We start from the raw sequence: 22,502 nt of genomic DNA on the forward strand, positions 1-22,502 counted from the left end.
ACCAATGAGATCAGGCGATTTACCGCCAATCAACCGCCGCCGACGGTTTCAAAAAAACTAATTTTTCGGTAAAATGAGGCAATTTCTTAAAGTGGGCAGATAAATACTTTTTTTTATTTCAGAGGAAGAGATCCGCTTTAGACAGAGTTTTAAGCCCTCGTCTACGACAGACACACAGAACGGAAATCCCCCGGACCCACCCCAGCCGGTGCTCAGCCCTTCCACAGACAATCTGAGTGGCTCTGAAAAGAGCCTTTGGGTTTCTAAATTGTCGCTTTGTCTCTTTACTTGCCCTTGGGGTTGGCGGGCGCGCCGCTTTTCTTGGGCAACAACACGGCCTGGATATTGGGCAGCACCCCGCCCTGAGCGATGGTCACCCCTCCCAGCAGCTTGTTGAGCTCCTCGTCGTTGCGGACGGCCAGCTGCAGGTGTCTGGGGATGATGCGGGTCTTCTTGTTGTCCCGGGCCGCGTTACCGGCCAACTCGAGGATTTCAGCCGTCAGATACTCGAGCACAGCGGCCAGATAGACCGGGGCTCCGGCACCCACCCGCTCAGCATAGTTACCCTTTCTCAGGAGCCTGTGAACACGGCCCACCGGGAACTGCAGTCCGGCCCGGGACGAGCGAGACTTGGGCTTGCTCTTGGCCTTTCCGGTTTTTCCTCGTCCACTCATTTTAGCCGATCTTTCACAAAGAATGAGGAAATGATTCCGTATTCACCAATTTTATAGCTTCTAGATGACTGCGGAAGGACACTTATGATTGGTGGTGCAATGCTTTCTCCGATTGGTGATGTGGAATCACCCAATCAGCGAGCTGACGATTCTCCAATAAGCAGACGGCAGCAAAAGAAGCGCGAAAAATAACTGTCACTCCCCAACAGGATATGACATTTGGGAAAAAAACTTCAAAGTATATTTATTATAGCCTTAAAATTCATCTCCTTAGAGGGAGCCACGAAACAAAGAAACTCGATAGAACGCATTAAAAAAGATCGTCAAATACCCAATGTGCAAAAATGAACAAATTGTGTAAACTCTAAAAAGTAAACAAATTAAAGTCAGAATTAGAGTCAGGCCATGGGGACTTATCCAACTTAATGCTCTTTACTTCTACTTTACCTTGAAATGTGCTAGCATATCAATTCACTTGGTATTGATCTCCCTATCCCCCACGTGCTTCTCTTTGTTCTATGTAATAGTCAACACTGTGCTGTAGGTACACAGAACTTCACAACAGCTGGCGCCATACAATAAGGGCATAGACCTTAACAACAGCTGACACCATGCAGTCAGGGCACAGTCCTTTAAAACAGATGACAGCATACAGTGAGCGCAGACCGTTACCATAGGTGGAACTCTACAGGAAGGGCACAGACCTTTACATTAGCCAGTTCCATACAGTTAGGACACAGACCATTCAAACAGATGGTATCATTCAGTAAGAGCACTGACCATTACAACTATTTGGTACTGGCTATAAGTACACACACATTAACCACAGATGGCATCATACAGAAAAGGGACATACTGTGCCTATAAAAGGTATTCACCCCTTGTAAGTTTTCATGTTTTATTGTTCTACAACGTTGAATCACAGTGGATTTAATTTTGCTTTTTTGACACTGAGCAATAGAAAAAGATATTTGTATCAAAGTGAAAACAAATTTGTACAAATTGGTCTAAATTTATTATAATTATTAAACACAAACTAATTGATTGCATAAGTATTCACTCCTTTTAATATGACACACCAAATCATTACTGGTTCAGCCAATTAGTGTTAGAAGTCACATAATTAGTTAAATGGAGATCTATTTTTGGAAACTTGTGTACCTTTTAAACAGAGCATTACAACAGATGGCAGCATACAGCAAAGGCACCGACTATTACAACAGCTGGTTCCATACAGTAAGGGCACAGACCATTCCAACAGCTGGTATCGCACAGTCAGGGCACAGACCACAACAATACTGTAAGAGTATAGGCCATTACAACAACCAGCTCCTTATAGTAAGGGCAGAAATGTTACAACAGTCAGCACTGATCTGTAAGGGCAAAGACCATTACAACACTTGTTTTCGTGTAGCAAAGACACACATCGTTACAACAGCTGGTACCATACAGTCAGGGCACACACTGTTACAACAGCCAGCAATGTACAATAAGAGCTCAGACCGTTACAACAGCTTATACTGTACAGTAAGGGCAAAGACAGTTTCAACAGCTGGTACCGTACAGTAGTGGCACAACAAGTTACGACAGGCATTGCCATACAGTAAGGGCACAGACCATTATCACAAACTAAACAGTACAGTAAGGGCACCGACCATTACAACAGTCAGTTCCGAGTAATAAGGGCACTGACCATTCAAGCAACCAGTGCCATTCAGTAAGAGCACTGACTGTTACTACAGCCAGTACCAATCTGTAAGAGCACAGAGCTTTATCATGGGTGGCACTATACAGAAAAGGGATATTTCTTTCCAATAGGCAGTGCAATACAATAAAGGCACAGACTGTTACAACAGATGGCACCATACAGTAAGGGCACCAACTGTTATACAGCTGTCTCTGTACAGTAAGAGCAAAGACCATTACAACAGCCGGTTCTGTAAGTTAAGATGCACTGACTGTTATAATAACTGATACCAATCTGTAAGGGCACAGGCCTTTATTACAGATGGCACAGGGCATTATAACAGCTGGTTCCATACAGTAATGGCATAGACCATTTGAACAACTGACCCCATTCATTAGGAGCACTGACCATTACAATAGCCAATACCAATCTGTAAAGTCACAAAATGTTACCACAGATGGCACTATATAGTAAGGGCACCAAATGTTACAGCAGCTGGTACCGCACAGTAAGGACACAGACTGGTTCAACAGCTGGTATGGTACAGTGAGGCCACAGACCGTTAGAACTACCAGTACCATTCTGAAAGGACACAGACTGTTACAACATCCAGTACCATAAAATAAGGGTATAGGAAGTTACGACAGCTGGCACTGTAAAATAATGGCAAAGACCTTTACAACAGATAATCTGAAATAAAAATGTAAAATGCTAGAATAACTCACAGCTCTTTCTACATTGAACAAGTATTCTCAACAATTTCTGGTTTTACTTTTTGTCAGACAGATACATGGACATTCTCAGTACTGGACCAGTGGGACATACTTGGTTTTTACACAGAGACAGATAAGTGTTCCACAAAACTGATACCCAGGTAAGTATAACCGTAACAAGTGGATGCTGCAACTATTTGGTTTTGCTCAAACAAATGGACCCAGACTCAGCTTCCAAAATATGAAAGCAAGATCATACACTTCCCAACAGTATCTGCCATTTCCATTCTGTCTAAGTCTTTCTGTAGACTTACTGCTTCCTCAACACTAACTGCCATTCCACCTATCTTTGTATCGTCCATAAACTTGGCCACAAAGCCATCAATTCCAACATTCATATCATTGACATACAACATAAAAAGAAGAGGTCCCAATACAGAACCCCGTGGAACACAGCTAGTAACCAACAGTCGCCCAGAAAAGGGTCTCTTTAATGGGAGTCATTATGCAGTTTGTTGGTTGAGTCGGAGGTGAGGAAGGGAAGTGCTATGTTAGCATTCATTTAGCGAGGATAAAAATATAAAAGCAAGGATGCAAATTTGAGACTTCACCAGGCACGAGCGTGGCCTCACTTGGAGTACTGTGAGCAGGTTTAGCACCCTTATCTAAAGACAGATATGCTGACACTGGAGCCGGTTCAAAGGAGGTTCATGAAAATGGTTCCAGGATTGAAAGACATATCATATGAGGAGCTTATCATCTTGGTACATGAAGGCACCACAGACTGACATGTCGAAATGGGAATTAAAATGTTTGGCCACTGGGAAGTTTCACTTTTGATGGGTGGAGCATAGATGCTCCACAAAACAGTCACCCAATTTACAACAGGTCTCACCAATGTAGATGAGGCCGTAACAGGAGCATCGAACACAATAAGTGACCGCAGTAGATTTGCAGGTGAACTGCTGCCTCATCTAGAAAGTTAGTTTTGGAGCCTGAATTGAGGTGAGGGAAGAGGTGAATGGGCAGATCTAGCACTTTGGACACTTGCAGAAATAGAGGAGGGAGATTAGTGGGCAGAGATGAATAAACCAGGGAATCACAGAGTGAGTGATCCCTGTGGAAGGCAGAGTGGGGAAAGTAGAGATATGTTTAGTGGTACAGTTCCTTTGGAGATGGCTGAAGTTTAAGAAGATAATGTGGTGGATGGGTAGAACCATGTGGTGGTAGGGAAGGACAAAAGGAACTGTTAAGGCAGTGAACACAGATGTTTGGGAAATTGAATTGACTTTATTTCTTGCATCCTTCACATACATGAGGTGTAAAAATCTTCACTGTTATGTCTCCATCTAAATGTGCAAAGTGAAATCAAAGTAATTTATTATAAATAGAATTGTCAATGTAATATAGAGTACACTCAAATCAGCGTGAATTAATCAGTCCGATGGCCTGGTGGAAGAAGCTGTCCTGGAGCCTGTTGGTCCTGGCTTTTATGCTGCGGTACTGTTTCCTGGATGGTAGCAGCTGGAATAGATTGTGGCTGGGATAGCTTGAGTCCCCAGTCATCCTACGGGCCCTTTTTTACACACCCATCCTTGTAAGTGTCCTGAATCTTGGGAAGTTCACAACTACAAATGCACTGGGCTGTCCATACAACTCTCTGCAGAATCCTGCGAATAAGGGAGGTACAGCTCCCATACCAGACAGTGATGAAGCCAGTCAAGGTGCTCTCAATTGTGCCCCTGTAGAAAATTCTTAGGATTTGGGGGCCCATACCAAACTTCCTCAACTGTCCAAGGTGAAAGAGGCACTGTTGTGCCTGTTTCACCACAGTGCTGGTGTGTACAGACCACATGAGGTCCTCGGTGATGTGGTCGCCAAGGAACTTGAAGCTGTTCACCCTCTCAACCCCAGATCCATTGATGTCACTAGGGGTTAGCCCATCTCCATTCCTCTTGTAATCCACAACCAGCTCCTTTGTTTTTGCGACATTGATGGAGAGGTTGTTTTCTTGACACCACTGAGTCAGAGAGAAAATTGCTGACAACACTACATTGATTGGCCTTCCCTGTAGGCCACCTCATTATTGTTTGAGATAAGGCCAATCAATGAAGTGTCACCAGCAAATTTAATTAGTAGATTGGAGCTGTGGGTGGCAATACAGTCATAGGTATACAGGGAGTAAACACAGCCCTAAGGGGTTCCTCTATTGAGAGTCAGAGGATTGGAGGTGAGGGAGCCCACTCTTACAAGCTTCTAGTGATCTTGCAGGAAGTCCAGGATCCAGCTGCACAAGGCAGGGTGAAGGCCGAGGTCTCTGAACTTCTTGTTGAGCCTGGATGGAAGTATGGTGTTGAATGCTGAACTGTAGTCCATGAAAACAGCATTCTCACATAAACATCCTTCTTCTCCAGTTGTGTGAGGATGGTATGTAGAGCAGTGGCTATTGCATCATCTGTCAGTAGGCAAATTGCAGTGAGTCCAGTTTGGGTGGTAGCAAGCTGCAGATGTAACCCTTGACCAGACTCTCAAAGCATTTGCTTATTAATGAGGTGACAGGACGCCAGTCATTCAGGCATGTTACCTTGGGCTTTTTTGTACAGGGACAATGGTGGATAATTTGAAGCAGGAGGGCACTTCACACTGGGAGAGGGAGAGACTGGAAATGTCTGTAAACACACCTGCGCACATCCTAAGTACTTGCCCCGGGATGCCGTCCAGTCCCACAGCCTTGCAACTGTCCACTCGTCGGAAACATCTGCGTACCTCAGCCTCAGAAGTGACTAGGTTGCAGGTTATAGCGGTAGCTTTCCTCAGAGACTCAGAGTTATTGACATTGAACCTAGCATAAAAGCAATTGAGCTCATCTGTGAGAGGCCACAATGTTGGTGGCTCCACAATGTATAGCTTTGAAGTCTGCATGGAGGTGATGGGAGTGAGAGGAGTATCATTAGTGGAGAGAGAGAAACCCAGTTCTTTGAAGAAGGAGGACATCTCTGAAATCCTCGAAATAAAAGCCACATTCTGGGAACTGGTGCAGTGGAGGCAAAGGAGGTGAGAAAAAGGAAGAGCATTTTTACAGGAGGTAGAGTGGGAAGAGGTCTAGTCAAGATAATCATGTGAAGCGATAGATTTATAAAATATATAGGTTGATAGTTTGTCCCCAAAGATGGAAACAGAGAGTTTAAGAAAGGGAAGAGCAGTGTCAAATAAATATAGCTTTTTTGAACTTCTTCCCTGATGTGAAGTTGCTGCTTGGATGATTAAGAAAATCTCTTTGCTCACTCAGGACATAATGGTGGTCTCTACTTATTGTGAACTCACTGGATCCACACAAGATGGGATAACCAAATGAATACCTTTCCACACTTGAAATAGATGAATGACTCTCTCCAGTGTGAACTCTCTGGTGTTTCTGCAGATTGAATGCTTGGATGAATCCCTTTCCAGAGCATGTGAATGACCTCTCCTATCTACAGCTAGGATGGCCTAGTGAGTCCCTTACAAACTGAGAGCTAGTGAATGACATCTCACTCCTATCAACTCTCTGGGAATTTACCAGCTTAGATCACGGACATGTACAGGTATTCGGGTTCTCCTTGTTGCAATTGGTGTGCTGTCTTCCAAACAGCTCCTCCCCCATGGTCAGGGATCAGCGGCATTCAGGTGCTGGTGAACTGACAGACACAGCAGAACTAACAAGCTATTGTGTTTGAGATTCCCATACACAAATCCTTTGCCTTTTATACCCTGTAGGATGTTTGTAAGTGACATCAGTGGGTAAAGGACAACATTTCAGCTGAGATAATTTTAGTCTCTATGCTGATCTCTGCTGTCACAGTTACAGCAAGGCTCAACACGATTTAGGAGGAACAACGCTTTATCTTCTAACTGGACAAGTTCAGGCATCCAGACACAACATCAAATTCTCTGTCTTACTATCTGTATCAAAATGGGTAATTTCTCCCCTTCATCAACATGTGACTTGGCTCAGTCTGTCTGTCTCAATTAGTATAGCTTCACATTCTGGGCCTGTCCCACAGACATACTAAGAGCATATTGTATTTACACGGCTGTTTCTGGAGATTTTCTGATTATTATAACTCTCCTGACATTTGACCGTGGTAAACTCAGAGTCAGCAATGCCATTCAACTTCAGGAGTAGGTGATTAGGCTTTCTCATTTGAGGATGACAACCCAGTGTTTTGTGTGTGGTTCAAATCAGTGGGTCAGTTTCAGACTGAAAGGAGGTAACTTTTGGAGTATCCCTGGGATTGGGTCTTGACCTCAGTTGTTCACTGTTTTGAGAGCATATTGGCTCCTGACTGAGTAGTGACTTGGATCCACTCCAATTCGTGAACCGAAGCAACAGGTCTACAGCAGATGCTATCTCGTTGGGTCTTCACAAAATCCTGGAGCATCTGGACAGCAGTGTCAGTTACCTGTCTCTGTGTAAATCCAAGTATGTTCCACTGGTCCAGTTCTGAGAGTGTCCATGTATCTCTGTGTCTAAAATAATTCCAGAAGTACCAGAAATATCAGGTCTCCCAGTGGGAGAGCATTTTGGAGATAGACATCACAATTCTGTCTCCTTTACCATAGCATCGGAGAGGGATAGGAACTGACAAGTTAGGAAAATGTTTAATTGGAGCAAGGGAAAATATGAGGCTATCAGGCAGGAACTTGGAAGCATAAATTGCAAACAGATGTACTCAGGGAAACATATGGAAGAAATGTGGCAGATGTTCAGTGGATATTTGCATGGAGTTCTGCATAGGTATGTTCCAATGAGATGGAAAGGATGGTAGGGTACAGGAACCGTGGTATACAAAGGCTGTTGTAAATATAGTCAAGAAGAAAAGAAGAGCTTATGAAATGTTCCAAAACCTAGATATTGATAGAAATCTAAAAGATTATAAGGCTAGGAAGGATCTTAAGAATGAAATTAGGAGAGCCAGAAGGGGCCATGAGAAGGCCTTGGCAAGCAGGATTAAGGAAAACCCCAAGTCATTCTACAAGTATGTGAAGAGTAAGAGGATAAGACGTGAGAGAATAGGACCAATCAAGTGTGACACCTCTGCCTCCAGCAGTCTACAGAAAACAACCCAAGCTGTCCAACCGGTCATTACAACACATGCCCTTTAATCTAGGGAGTTAATTGGGAACAGCCTTTGTTTTGGGCAAGTCCATACCTGATATGTGGATTGAATCATGAGAAATAGAAAATCTGCAGATGCTGGAGTAATACACACAGAATGCTGGAGGAACTCAGCAGGCCAGGCAGTATCTATAGGAAAGAGTTGACATTTCAGGCCTGGACCCTTCATCAGGACTGGAAAAAAGAGATGAGCAATCAGAGCAACAAGGTGGGGGGGAAGAGAGGAAGTACATGGTGGTAAACGATAGGTAAAACCGGGAGAGGGGGATGGCTGAAGTAAACAGCTGGGAAGTTAATTGGTGAAAGAGATAAAGGGCTGGAGAAGGGGGAATTTGAAAGAAGAGAGCAGCAGGTCCTGGAAGAAAGAGAAGGGGGAAGAGCACCAGAGGGAGGTGATAGGCAGGTAAGAAGATAAGGGGAGAGAGGGAAATGGGAATGGGGAATGGTGAAGGTGGGAGGGGGAATTTCTGGAAGTTCGAGAAATTGCAGTTCAAGCCATCAGGTTGGAGGCTACCCAAGCAGAATATAAGGTGATACTTCTCCAACCTGAGTGTTGTCTCACTGCAGCAGGACTGACATGTTGGAATGGGAATGGAAAGTAGAATGGAGATTTGAAGTAGGTGGCCACTGGGAGATACCACTTTTTCTGGCTTGGTGAAGCTGTCTCCCAATTTACGTTGGGTCTCACCAATAAAAAAGGAGGCCACACCAGGAGCACTGGACACAGTATATAACCCCAACAGACTCACAGGTGAAGTGTTACTTCACTTGGAAGTCCTGTTTGGGGACCTGAATGGTAGAGTGGGAGGAAGTGTAGGGCAGGTTGGCACTTGTTCTGCTAGCAAGGATAAGTAACAGGAGGGAGGTCAGTGGGAAGGGACAAATGACAAGGGATTCGCATGTGGAGCAATCCCTGTGGGAAGTGGGATGGGAAAGATGTGCTGGGTGGAAGGATTCCACTGGAGATGACGGAGGTTAGGGAGAAGTATGTGTTGGATGCAGAGGCTGCACTAGGGTAGGTGAGAACAAGAGGAACCTGATACTGGTAGGGTGGCGGGTGGATGGGGTGAGGGCAGTGGTGATGGTGGAGGAAGGAAAGCCTCCTTCATTCCGGAATGAAAAGCCTCTTCCTGAGTGCAGACACGACAGAGATGGAGGAATTGAGAGTAGGGAATGGCACTTGTTTTTACATTGACAGGTTTGGAAGAGGTATAGTCCAGGCAGCTGTGAGAATTTGTGAGTTTAGAACCATAGAACACTACAGCACAGTACAGGCCCTTCAGCCCTCCATGTTGTGCTGACCCATATAATCCTTAAAAAAAAGTACTAAACATGACCTCTCTATTCTTGAACTCAATCCCCCTGTTAATGAAGCATAGCATCCAATAGGCCTTCTTAACCACCCTATCAACCTGTGCAGCGACCTTGAGGGATGTATGGATTTGAACAAAAAAGGGCCCTTTGTTCATCCACACTCTTAAGTAACTGACCATTAATCCTGCACTCAGTCTTCTGGTTTGTCCTTCCAAAATGCAAAAGATAATGGTAGATAAACCATCTCCATAGATAGAGACAGAGAAATTGAGAAAGGGGAAGGAGGTTTTGGAAATGGACCAGGTAAACTTGAGGGCAGGGTGGCAGTTGGAGGCAAAGTTTATGAAGTTGACGAGCTCAGCATGGCTGCAAGAAGCAGCACCAATGCAATCATTGATGTAGCATCATTAAAGTTGGGCAGTGATACCAGTGTTGCCGACAAAAAGGCAGGCATCGCTGGGTCCCATGTGCATACCCATGGCTACACCTTTTGTTTGAAGGAAGTGGGAGAAGCCAGAAGAGAAATTATTGAGAGTTTCATGTCAGTGGTAGGGGAGATACTGGAGAGGATTCTTTGGAATAGGATTTATGAGCGTTTGAAAAATCATGGCCTAATTAGGGAAAACCAGCACGGCTTTGTGTGGGACAAGTACTGTCTTGCTAACTTGACTGAGTTTTTTGATGAGGTGATGAGGGTAATTGATGAAGGTACTATAGATCTCTTGTCCACATGAAGTTTAGTCAGGAGTTTGACAAGGTTGCTCATGAGAAGCTTATCAGAAGGTTAAGATGAATTGGCCATTTGGATTCAGAACTGGCTTGTCCACAGAAGATAGAGGGTAGTGATCACAGGGATTGTACTGGGACCTCATATATATAAATGACCTAGATGAAAATATAGATGGGTGGGTTAGTAAGTTTATAGATGATGCAAAGATTGGTAGTGTTGTGGATAGTGTAGAAGATGGGCAAAGAATACAGTGGGATATAGATCAGTAGCAGATAATGGCAGATGGAGATTAACCCGGCTAAATGTTAAGTGTTACACCTTGGTAAGTCAAAATTAAAGATTTACTGTACTGTTAAGGATAAGCCCCTCAACTGTGTTGATGAGCAGAGAGATCTTGAGTCCAAGTTCATAGCTCCATGAAAGGGGCTACAGAGGTTGATAAGGTGGTTAAGAAGGATATGGCATGCTCCCTGTGGCACTGAGTTCAAAAGTCAGGAAGCTATATTGCAGCTTTATAAACTCGAGTTAGACAACATCTAGAGTATTGTATACAGTTTTGGTTACACCATTAAAGGAAGGATGTCGAGACTCTGGAGAAACACCTGCATCTCCTCCAAGGCCATGAGCATCATGAACTCATTCATGAACGATATTTTCAAGCGCATCACAGGTGAGGCTTCCTGCCTGGCCCATTACAAGAAACAGTCAACCATCAGCTCCCCGGAGATCCAGACTGCCATGTGGCTACCACTGCTCAAGAAGCTGTCCAGTCTCGTCGTGTTAGAAGGAACAAAGGTGGTGACCAAGTACACCAGCTCAAAGTGTATTTCCGCAGGATCCTGACAAAACAAACTGAAAACCCAATGGCTCTATTAAATGCCACACACAGTTTCCATGGAAGAGTTGTCTTAATATTTCGATAATACTTTTCTATATCTGCTTCAATATTTCTCTTTCGAGAGATAATATTCATCAGGATCATGTTGATGACAATTAGCCATCCCCCTGCCTGGTGACAATCCTGCACACTGAACTAACATGGATCTTCCCCTTCTTCTGCCCCGTTAGTTTGTCTTCATCTTCAAATACTTGTCCCACTGAACTCTCCATTGACAGAGGAAGACACTGAACAGGATTTTTGTATGCTTTCTGTTCTTCATGTTCTAGTGAATGCCTTTTCGTTACTCCATTTCCAAGGTGCCCTGAATCTACATCAGAATAAATTAACGGTGATATCGCTGTTTCTGTGCTTCCACCACAGATCATGAAGTGACCCTTCCATGATGTGATGTGTTTTTGCAAAGAGGGACACATTCCCAGAGACAGTTACGGTAGAATTAATTCACATTCTGTGCGGACAGTAACCTGGATTACGTGAGTGGCCATGCAGGGAGTCCACGTTCACAGAGAGGTTCTAATTGCTTTCCTTTGGTCTGTTGTTTAATTTAATTTTTTCTTTAGTGCCAAACTGAGGAGGCTGAGTCATCACCCAAGCATATCAAAGCAGCAGGGCCCGGATCCGAGAACCAGGAATGAGCACCAGGCCAGATTGAAAGTGTCAGTCGGTCAGGGCTGGGGTGAGGGAGGTGTTCAGCTTGCTGCTCGGTGGGGTTTATTTGTCCCTGTGCTGAACTGAGGCTGTGGTCTGTAACTAACAGGCTCCTGGACGGGCTTCGTGGCTGTGAACTCATTTTCATGAACTTTAGTTCTGAATATTATTTATTTTTTATTTTTTGCACGATTTGTTCTTTTTTGCACATTGAGTGTTTGAGTCTTTTTTAATGAGCTCTGTTGGGTTTCTTAGCTTTGTGACTGTCTCTAAGGAGATGAAGCTGAAGGCTGTTTGATAAAAAAATACCTTGAAGTTTGTTCAAATTTCATATCCTGTCGGGGAGTGACAGTTATTTTTCGCGCTTCTCTTGCTGCGGTCTGATCATTGGAGAATCAGACAGCTCGCTGATTGGGTGATTCCACATCACCAATCGGAGAAAGCATTGCCCCACCAATCGTAAGTGTCCTTCCGCAGTCCTCGAGAAGCTATAAAATTGACGAATGCGGAATCATTTCCTCATTCTTTGTGAAAGATCGGCTAAAATGAGTGGACGAGGGAAAACCGGAAAGGCCAAGAGCAAGCCCAAGTCTCGCTCGTCCCGGGCCGGACTGCAGTTCCCGGTGGGCCGTGTTCACAGGCTCCTGAGAAAGGGTAACTATGCTGAGCGGGTGGGTGCCGGAGCCCCGGTCTATCTGGCCGCTGTGCTCGAGTATCTGACGGCTGAAATCCTCGAGTTGGCCGGTAACGCGGCCCGGGACAACAAGAAGACCCGCATCATCCCCAGACACCTGCAGCTGGCCGTCCGCAACGACGAGGAGCTCAACAAGCTGCTGGGAGGGGTGACCATCGCTCAGGGCGGGGTGCTGCCCAATATCCAGGCCGTGTTGTTGCCCAAGAAAAGCGGCGCGCCCGCCAACCCCAAGGGCAAGTAAAGAGACAAAGCGACAATTTAGAAACCCAAAGGCTCTTTTCAGAGCCACTCAGATTGTCTGTGGAAGGGCTGAGTACCGGCTGGGGTGGGTCCGAGGATTTCCGTTCTGTGTGTCTGTCGTAGACAAGGGCTTAAGCTCTCAACTCTAAAGTGTATTTTCTCCGCAGAAAAGAAAAGGAATTTATCCGTGCACTTAATTTAGATTTACCAATTTTCTGCCCATTTTTACCGAAAATGAAAATCGCCCCGCTTCCTGGTTAATACAGAGAGAGATTTGATTGGCGGTAAATCGCCTAATTTAATTGGCGAGTGTAAATGCCCAATCAGTGCGGCCTTATTCACCGAAAACCGTGAAGTCCTCCCAAGAGTAAAATAATTTTATAGTACGGTCTAAAAGTAAATAACTACAGATGTGTGCCAATAGGAGCCGTCACATGACCCTGATCAATGTACATAAGACAACGTAAATTTATTAAAATACGGACGCCACACAACCTTTAATTTCATCATCTTGTAGGATCCCAAAGTGAATTATATAACCTATGAAAAACTACACACAACAAAGACCGACAAACGACCAATGTGCAAAAGAGGACAAATCGTGCAAACAAAAATAATATTAAGCATGACCCTCAGAATCCCCGAAAAATAGTTCTCCGGTACGAGAGATTTGCATATTGAATCACCGATTAGTACAAATGCTGATTCATGGAACATGACAGGTTTTTATTATGTAAAGCGTATTATGTTATGGACGGTTCACAAACTGCGGTCGGGGCCGAGACTGTAATGTGAAGTTGTTTTGTGAAAGGACCGTGAGCCTATTCTGAATCTCGAGTCGACTCAGAATAAGACTCATGACAACTTCAAAGTACCTAAATAACCACCTTCACGGCAATTAAACCGCATCAGCAACAACAAAAATCTGCCTCACAAGAATAAGCTCTTTGTGTAAAGTTGCGTGTGCGTGTCTGAAGATCGAACCAAGTGACGTAGGAAAGGTTAAAATCAGTACAGTGGGTGGGAGAACCAATCGCAACCCGCCCGGAGCCCGGTAACTCTGGCAGGGCGGTGGAAGCGGAATTGGAAGAAGCTGACGCCGAGAATCATTGCTTTTCTTGCAACAGTGGCTGCAGATCTCAGATCTGATCGAGTTGTTTATACCCGGGGCGTGAAACTGCTCAAATGCAAAATCGACACACGGGAATTCTGAACGTACAAGGCTGTGAGCCGACGGAGGGGATGGGTCTGAATAGACGGTATTGTCCTGTGCGGGCTGAATGGCCTCACTCTGCGCCAGTCATTCCTGGAATGGTTTTATTCTTTCCCAGCGTGATGGCATCGCCAGCAGGGACACCAATATCCCCAAATCCCTAGACGTTCCGGAGTGATTTCTAGCCCATTTCAGAGGGCAGAGAAGGGTCGGCGACGCCGTAGCGTATCGGGTGTTAGAGAGGCCGGGGAAATGACAGCAGATTTCCTCCCGTGGACAGATAAGCTTTCACCACAGGCCAGTACTCGCCACACTGGACCAGCTGTTTGTTCCAGACTGTTTATTTCTGCTGTGGTGCCCACTGATTCTGGAGGCTCACACAATCAACGTTGTGAGTAGAAAAGAGTATGTTAATGAGGGCAATGTTGTTTACATAGACCTCGGTGAGGACTTTAACGTTTGAGGCATCAGAGTTGTCAGGGCGCTGAAGCAGGGACCCAAGTATTGTGCACACTGTGATATTTACTGAGTAGCAAATCCGCGGGGGCAACAAAGTCGGCGTCAAAGTTCAGGCAGAGATCAAAACATTCAGAGAAATTTAAAAACCGGAAACAGGCAGAATCGATACTCAGACAGACAGAGGACAGATACGAATGCTGGAAAGGCTCAAAAAAATTCACTGGCACAATCAGGCAACAAACAGGGGAAAACACGGGACTGAAATACACTGAGCAATAAACAGAGTGGCAGATGATAGGTGGAGCCCAATGAGACAGAAGTGCAGCAAAATAGGTAATAATGAGAAACAGTTGAGAGGCGGAGTACTCAGTAATACAGGGGCTGGAGTAGAGCAGGAGCAGAGACAGGAGCACATGGGGCATGAAAACAAATAAGAGCACATGGCAATACAAAGCCACAGACTGATGGCTAGGAGGAAATCACACAAAAAGACAAAGTTCAGCTGGGGGTACTGGCAGGAGTCTGGTCCAAACTATTCGAGCCCATGAGATAGAAGGTGAGGTGGCAAACTGGAACTGAAATCAGTTTGGTTTATGGGAGGCAGAGGGTGGTGGTGGAGATTTGTTCTCACTGGAAGTCTGTGATCAGTGGTGTATCACACAATCGGTGCTAGGATCCTTTATGTTTGTGACAGACAACAACTTGGATGTTAAAGTAGGTGATGTGATTGATAAGTTTGCAAGTGACATGAAAATCTGTGGAAGTGTAGAGAGTGAGAAAAATTGACTTGGACAGAACATGATATTCATCAGGCAGTGGAATGGGAGATGGAATTCAGTCTTGACAAGTGAGAGGGAACTGGTACATTGGTTTTTATCACAGGGGTTGGAGATCAGAAAAAGGGAAGTATTAATATAAATGTACAGGGAGTTGTTGAGCTCACACTGAGAAACCAGATACAAGTCCTTCAGGATTTGGAAAAGTGAGGGGTGAACTTCCTGAATCACACAAAGCCCTTAGGAGTGTTGACAGGAGAGCTGTTGGGATATTTCCAAAGTTACAAGGTCAGAGAGCCATTTAAAGCTAATATGCAGGATCATCTCATGGAGGGGAGGGGATGTTTGGAATTCTCTATCCCGGAGGGTGTGGAGGCTGTTACGTACTCGTGATACATGACAGTGGAGCCCTTGTCATGTGACTGGGGTTGAAGCTGTACTGGACTTGAGGTGATGGTCTTGTGATGGTGGAATGACGTCATTTCCCGCCAGTAGAGATCATGTGACAGGTTTTTTTTTACAGGTTATAAAAGGTAGACCCCACCCTGTGAGGAGGGGCAGTTCGTGGCTGGATTTGCCAAGTTGACTTCATGCCACTGCGTGTTTGAAGTGATGACGCAGTTCAGTTGAAGGATGAAGTTTTTATTTAATGTCTAAAGTTTAAAAGGTCATTGCCAGCAGGTTCTTTATGATTCTGTTAGTTTGAGAATTAGAGGAGAGTGAAGATTCAAAGTTGGAAGTTAAAGATCGAGGAGAATCGCTTTCTACGGTGAAACGGGGGCGACCTTTGTTTGATCCTTATTTGGAAGGATTTCGTTGACTATCTTCGTGTTAATCCCTAGGTTTACCTAGAAAGGATTGAAGGTAGTGGAGAAGGAAAGGTCAGTGCCTTTAAGCCGTTCTGTTTCGTAAATTCTTCGTGGGAAGTTCGACGTCGGGGATCGAAGCAAGCGACGTGAAAGAGAATTTAAATCGTCCTGTAAAGTCTCTCCTTTTAAATGGACTGTGAGCATATCGAACTTTTGGAATACCACTTTAAAGAACTGTTTGAACAGCCGCTCAGCAGCTGTTTCCGGTTACGGTAGTGTTTGTTTACTTTTGGGGGGTTTGCTTTCTGTGTTTAATAAACGTGTTGTTTGTTATAAGAAACCCTTGCCGATCTCATATATTTATTGTTGCCTGAATACGTAACAAGGCCAAGTCACTGGAGGGATGTAATGAGAATGGAGATACATTTTGGAAAGATCAGGAGGTTTGAGTGATGTGGAACTGGAGAGGCGGTGAGGCCTGGGACTGATCAGCCAGGTTCACGTGGTATGGTGGGGCAGGGTGAGGGGCCAGGTGGGTGACTCCTGCTCCTCCACCTCTTCAATAACTTCCAGTTCCCAGGTCCCGACCATTACATTTTCACTATGGATGTCCAATCCTTATACACTTCCATTCCCCATCAAGTAGGCCTCAAAACCCTCCACTACTTTCTTGATAATAGACCTCACCAGTTCCCCACCACCACCACCCTCCTCTGGTTGGCGGAACTGGTACTCACACTTAATAACTTCTCTTTTGGCTCTTCCCACTTTCTCCAGACCAAGGGTGTAGCTATGGGCACTCACATGGGCCCCAGCTATGCCTGCCTCTTTGTTAGTTATGTGGAACAATCTATGCTCCAAACCTATACTGGTACTGCTGCCCAACTTTTCCTTCGCTAAATTGATGACTGCGTTGGTGCTGCTTCCTGCACCCATGCTGAGCTCATCAATTTCATCGACTTTGCCTCTAACTTCCACGCAGCCCTCAAATTCACTTGATCCATCTCGGACACTTCTCTCCCCTTTCTCAATCTCTCGGTCTCCATCTCTGGAGACAGACTGTCCACTGATATCTTCTATAAACCCACTGACTCCCATAACTACCTTGATTACACCTTTTCCTACCCTGCCAAATGTAAAAATGCTATTCCCTATTCCCAGTTCTTCCGTCTCTGCCACATCTGCTCCAAGGATGAGACTTTCTGTTCCAGGACATCTCAAATGTCCTCTTTCTTTAAGGATCATGGTCTCCCTTCTGCCATCATCAATGATGCCCTCACCCACATCTCCTCTATCTTCCACACTTCAGCCCTCGTCTCATTCTCCCGTCACCACAACAGGGACAGAGTTCCCCTTGTCCTCACCCACCACCCCACCAGCTTCTGGATCCAGCACAGTATCCTCCGCAGCTTCCGCCACCTTCAACAGGACCCCACCACTAAGCACATCTTTCCCTCTCTACCCCTCTCCGCTTTCTGCTGGGATCATTCCCTCTGCGACTCCCTGGTCCACACGTCCCTCCCCACGGATCTCCCACCTGGCACTTATCCCTGCAAACGTAAGTGCTACACCTGTCCCTACACCTCCTTTCTTACAGGGCCCCAAACAGTCCTTCCAGGTGAGGCAACACTTCACTTCTGAGTTTGTTGGTGTAATCTATTGCATCCGGTGCTCCCGGTGTGGCCTGCTCTACATCAGTGAGACCCGACGCAGATTGTGGGTCCGCTTTGTCGAGCACCTCTGCTCCATCCGCCACAACAAAAAACTCTCCAGACTATGCAGTGAGCACACAGGCCTGTACACACCCAGCATTAGGAACAAAGTGTTAATTTGTCTGTAGTACCAGAGGGTGTGGACTGAATTGTATAGTTCTCAGCTGTTCTCACTGAAGAGAGGGGCATTGTCATCTAGACTTGGCCTCCATGGGCACCTGTGGCAATGAATTCCACAGATTCACCACCCTCCAGCTGCAGAAATTCTTTCTCATCTCTGTTCTAAATGGATGTTCCTCTGTTCTGAGGCTGTGCCAGCATATCCTTTCTTAGATAAGTAGCCCAAAACTGCTCACGTTATTTCAAGTACAGTCTGACTAATGTCATAGAAACATAGAAAACCTACAGCACAATACAGGCCCTTCAGCCCACAAAGCTGTGCCGAACAAGTCGTTACCTTAGAAATTACCTAGGTTACTCATAGCCCTCTGTTTTTCTGAGCTCCATGTACCTGTCCAGGAGTCTCATGAAACCCTATTGTATCCATCTCCATCACTGCTCCGGCAGCCCATTCCATGCACTCACCATTCTCTGTGCAAAAAACTTACCATGGACATCTCCTCTGTACTTCCAAGCACCTTAAAACTGTGCCCTCTCATGCTAGCCATTTCAGCGCTGGAGAAAAGCCTCTGACTATCCACATGATCAATGCCTCTCATCATCTTATAGACCTCGATCAGGTCACCTCTCATCCTCCATCACTCCAAGGAGAAAAGGCCAAGTTCACTCAACCTGTTTTCATAAGGCATGCTCCTCAATCCAGGCAACATCCTTGTAAATCTCCTCTGCACCCTTTCTATGGTTTCCACATCCTTCCTGTAACCAAAACTGACAGACAGACAGACATACTTTATTGATCCTGAGAGAAATTGGGTTTTGTTACAGTCACACCAAACAAGAATAGGAGATACAGCAATATAAATCCATAAATAATTAAATAATAATAAGTAAATTATGCCAAGTGGAAATTAGTCCAAGACCAGCCTATTGGCTCAGGGTGTCTGACACTCCGAGGGAGGAGTTGTAAAGTTTGATGGCCACAGGCAGGAATGACTTCCTATGACGCTCAGTGTTGCATCTCAGTGGAATGAGTCTCTGGCTGAATGTACTCCTGTGCCTAACCAGTACATTATGGAGTGGATGGGAGACATTGTCCAAGATAGCATGCAATTTCTTTTCAGATACCACCGTCAGAGAGTCCAGTTCCACCCCCACAACATCACTGGCCTTATGAATGAGTTTGTTGATTCTATTGGTGTCTGCTACCCTCAGCCTGCTGCCCCAGCACACAACAGCAAACATGATAGCACTGGCCACCACAGATTCGTAGAACATCCTCAGCATCGTCTGGCAGATGTTAAAGGACCTCAGTCTCCTCAGGAAATAGAGATGATTCTGACCCTTCTTGTAGACAGCCTCAGTGTTCTTTGACCAGTCCAGCTTATTGTCAATTCATATCCCCAGGTATTTTTAATCTTCCACCATGTCCACACTGACCCCTTGGATGGAAGCAGGGGTCACTGGTGCCTTAGCCCTCCTCAGGTCCACCACCAGGGTGGAGAAACATTTACAATTTTCCAGTGCTTCAGAACCATTCCAGAATGTCGTGATTCTTGAAAGATCACTACAAAAGCCCCCACAATCTCTTCAGCTACCACTTTCAGAGCTCTGAGGTATAGTTCATCTGGTCCAGGTGAATTATTTATTTTCAAACCTTTCAGCCTTCGAAGCACCTTCTCCATAGTAATAGCAACCACACTCACTTCTGATCCCTGACACTCTCAAATTTCAGATATACTCCTAGAGTCTTCCACAGTGAAAATACTATTAAGGTCATCTGCCATTTCTATTTCCATGTTACCACCACTTCAACATCATTTTCCAGTGGTACGATATCCACTCTGTCCTCTCTTTCGCTCTTCATGAATATGAATAATAAAACTTCTGTATCCACTTTTATATGATTGGCAAACCAAATTTCATCTTTTCACTTATGGCTTATTCAGCTGCTTTCTGTTGGTTTTTAAAAGCTTCCTAAACCTCCAACTTAACACTAATTTTTGCTGTATTGTATGCTGTTCTTTGGTTTTATGCTGTCTTTGACTCTCTTGTCACCAGCAGTTGTGCCTTCTGAATTGTTCCCAGATACTCCAGCCATGGCTGTTCTGCCTTCATCCCTGCTAGTGTCCCCATCCAATCAACTTCGGCCAGCTCCTCTCTCATGCCTTGGTAATTCCGTTTACTCCACTATAATGCTGAAAGGTTTCAATGAGATCCCCTCCCACCCACCCCCAGTCTTCTAAATTCCGGCGAGTTTGTGCCCAGAGCCATCAAACACTCCTGATACATTAACCTTTTCCCCACCGGATCATTCTCATGAATCTCTCCAATGCCAGCACATCCTTTCTTACATTATGGTTGGTGTAGGTGATTGTGATCTTTCCATGACCATGATTGTTCACAGCAAATTTTTGAACTGATGTGGTGTGCCATTGTCTTCTTGTCAGTGTCTTTACAAGAATGTGACACCAACCTTTATTAATACTCTTCAGAGTTTGTCTGCCTGGCATCAGTGGTCATATAGCCAGGACGTGATATGCACCAGCTGCACATAGGACCATCCACCTCTTGCTCCCATGGCTTCATATGGTCCTGAACAGGGGGCAAAACAGGTGCTACATCTTGTCCAAGGGCGGCCTGCAGGCTAGCAGAGGGAAGGAGCATATTACACCTTCATTGGCAGAGATGTATCTCCACCCTGCCACCCTTCCTTCTTATTTCTTGGATAAGGGGCCCAAACTTACACACAGTGCTCCAAGTCTCTCTAGCCAATGCCTTAAATGGCTAACACGAGAGAGCACAACTTTAAGGTGCTTGAAAGTAGGTACAGAAGAGATGTCAGGGTAAGTTTTTTTACGCAGAGAGGGGTGTGTGTGGAATAGGCTGCTAGCGACGGTGCTGGAGGCAGATACGATAGGGTCTTTTAAGGACTCCTGGACAGGTACATGAAGTTTAGAAAAATAGAGGGCTTTGGGTAACCCTCAGTAATTTCTAAAGTATTTACATGTTCGGCACAGCATCATGGGCTGAAGGGCCTGTATTGTGCTATAAGTTTTCTATGTTTCTATATGTTCTAATCCCCTCAAAATGGAATTCCAACATTGCATTGTCCTTCCTTTCTACCGACCAACCTGCAAATTAACCATTTGGGAATCCTGCACAAGGACACCCAGATCCCTTTGTATTTCTGATTGCTTGATTTGAAACCTATTTAGAAAATAATCTGCTTTTAATCTTTTCAACAATATACCATAGACTCTTATCTTGTTTGCAGCCTTACTTACTTCAGGATGCTGTTTATTAACAACAGTTCAGTGCAAGGATTCTACAACTTCTGACCATATGTCCATTTCAGGATTTGATTTAATTATTTTTAACAAGTGGAGCCATACCACTCTCTCTGCCCACTAGCCTGTCCTTTCAATATGGAAACTCCAATACCCTTGAACAGAAGAGCCTACAAAATACTACTTGGTGCATAAACCTATGGACTCTGCATCTCATGTTCTCAATATTTATTGCTTATTTTATTATTATTATTATTATTATTATTATTATTATTTCTTTTTTTCATGCATTTTGTTCTCTTTTGTGCACTGGTTTGAAACTTATTTTGAAATTGAACCTTTTGTCAGTTTATTAATTCTGGAAAGTTCTGTAATCTCTCCTGAACTCCCTTCACTTTTACTTGATCCTCACTTTTCCAAACAGTAGAACCCACCCCACCACCTTGCCATTTAGTTTAAAGCCTTATCCACAGTGACTCATGTGGATCCTGGTCCCAGCATGGAACTGGGACCACTGGAACAGCTCCATCCTTCCCCAATCCTGGAGCCAAAGCCCCACAAACTCAAAATCCACATCTCCTACACCAGTCTTTGAGCCACATACTTAATTGTCTAATCCCATTAACTCTGTGCTAGTTTTAACATGGCTGAAGTAATAATCCAGAGATTATTACCTTTTTTGGTTCTGCATTTTACTGTAGTCCCCAGCTGCTCAAGTTGTCTAATTGGCAGTACATCAATGGACCATGACAACTGGATCTTTTCCTTCCCATTTCAAATTTCTTTGCAAGTCAGATGAGGTGTCTTGAATCCAGACACCAGGAAGACAACACAGCCTTCAGGACTGTCAATTGTCATGGGAGAATAATGTGTCCATTCCCCTGATAATACTATCCCCAATCACAATTATGTTTCTCCTCTTTCCCCCATCATAAATGGTTCCTTGAACCATGGTGCTATATTTTAGTTGTTCATCCTTCCCACGGCCCCCATGCTCACAGGGAGCAACAATCTCAGACCCACTGGCCGAGCTCAATGGTTGGTAAAGCTGTAGATGACACCAAAGTCAGTGGTATAGCGGTCAGGGAAAGTTATCCAGGCGACAACAGGGGAAGATTTTCCACACAGAGGGTGGTGAGTATACGGAGTGAGCTGCCAGAGGAGCTGAAAATGTAGATAAATTTACAATGTTTGAAAAATATCCGGCTTTCCTCCCATCACATGTGCACCGCCTGCACTGTCTTCACCCTGAAGTCTGACCACTCCGCAGTTCACACGTGATAGGGAGGGATGGAAAAGAGGAGATGGCACAGCATCATTGATGAAGGAGACCGTCACTGCAGTAATGAGCAAGAAGGCAGAAACAT

General features: G+C 44.9%; 2 protein-coding genes across 2 annotated transcripts; one reads left to right on the plus strand and one right to left on the minus strand.

Moving 5' to 3' along the window:
• Nucleotides 1-197: 197 nt before the first annotated feature.
• Nucleotides 198-678, minus strand: LOC132403250 (late histone H2A.2.2). Its single transcript, XM_059986678.1, has one exon. It carries the CDS (start codon nucleotides 672-674, stop codon nucleotides 285-287), a length of 390 nt encoding a protein of 129 aa, XP_059842661.1. The 5' UTR covers nucleotides 675-678; the 3' UTR covers nucleotides 198-284.
• Nucleotides 679-12,366: 11,688 nt separating this feature from the next.
• Nucleotides 12,367-16,349, plus strand: LOC132403247 (late histone H2A.2.2-like). The gene is made up of 2 exons (XM_059986674.1): nucleotides 12,367-12,752; nucleotides 16,050-16,349. The coding sequence occupies exons 1-2, from the start codon at nucleotides 12,371-12,373 to the stop codon at nucleotides 16,067-16,069; spliced, it is 402 nt and encodes a 133-aa protein (XP_059842657.1). The 5' UTR covers nucleotides 12,367-12,370; the 3' UTR covers nucleotides 16,070-16,349.
• Nucleotides 16,350-22,502: the final 6,153 nt, after the last annotated feature.

This window comes from Hypanus sabinus, chromosome 12, assembly GCF_030144855.1.
Source record: "Hypanus sabinus isolate sHypSab1 chromosome 12, sHypSab1.hap1, whole genome shotgun sequence".
NCBI lineage: Eukaryota > Metazoa > Chordata > Chondrichthyes > Myliobatiformes > Dasyatidae > Hypanus > Hypanus sabinus.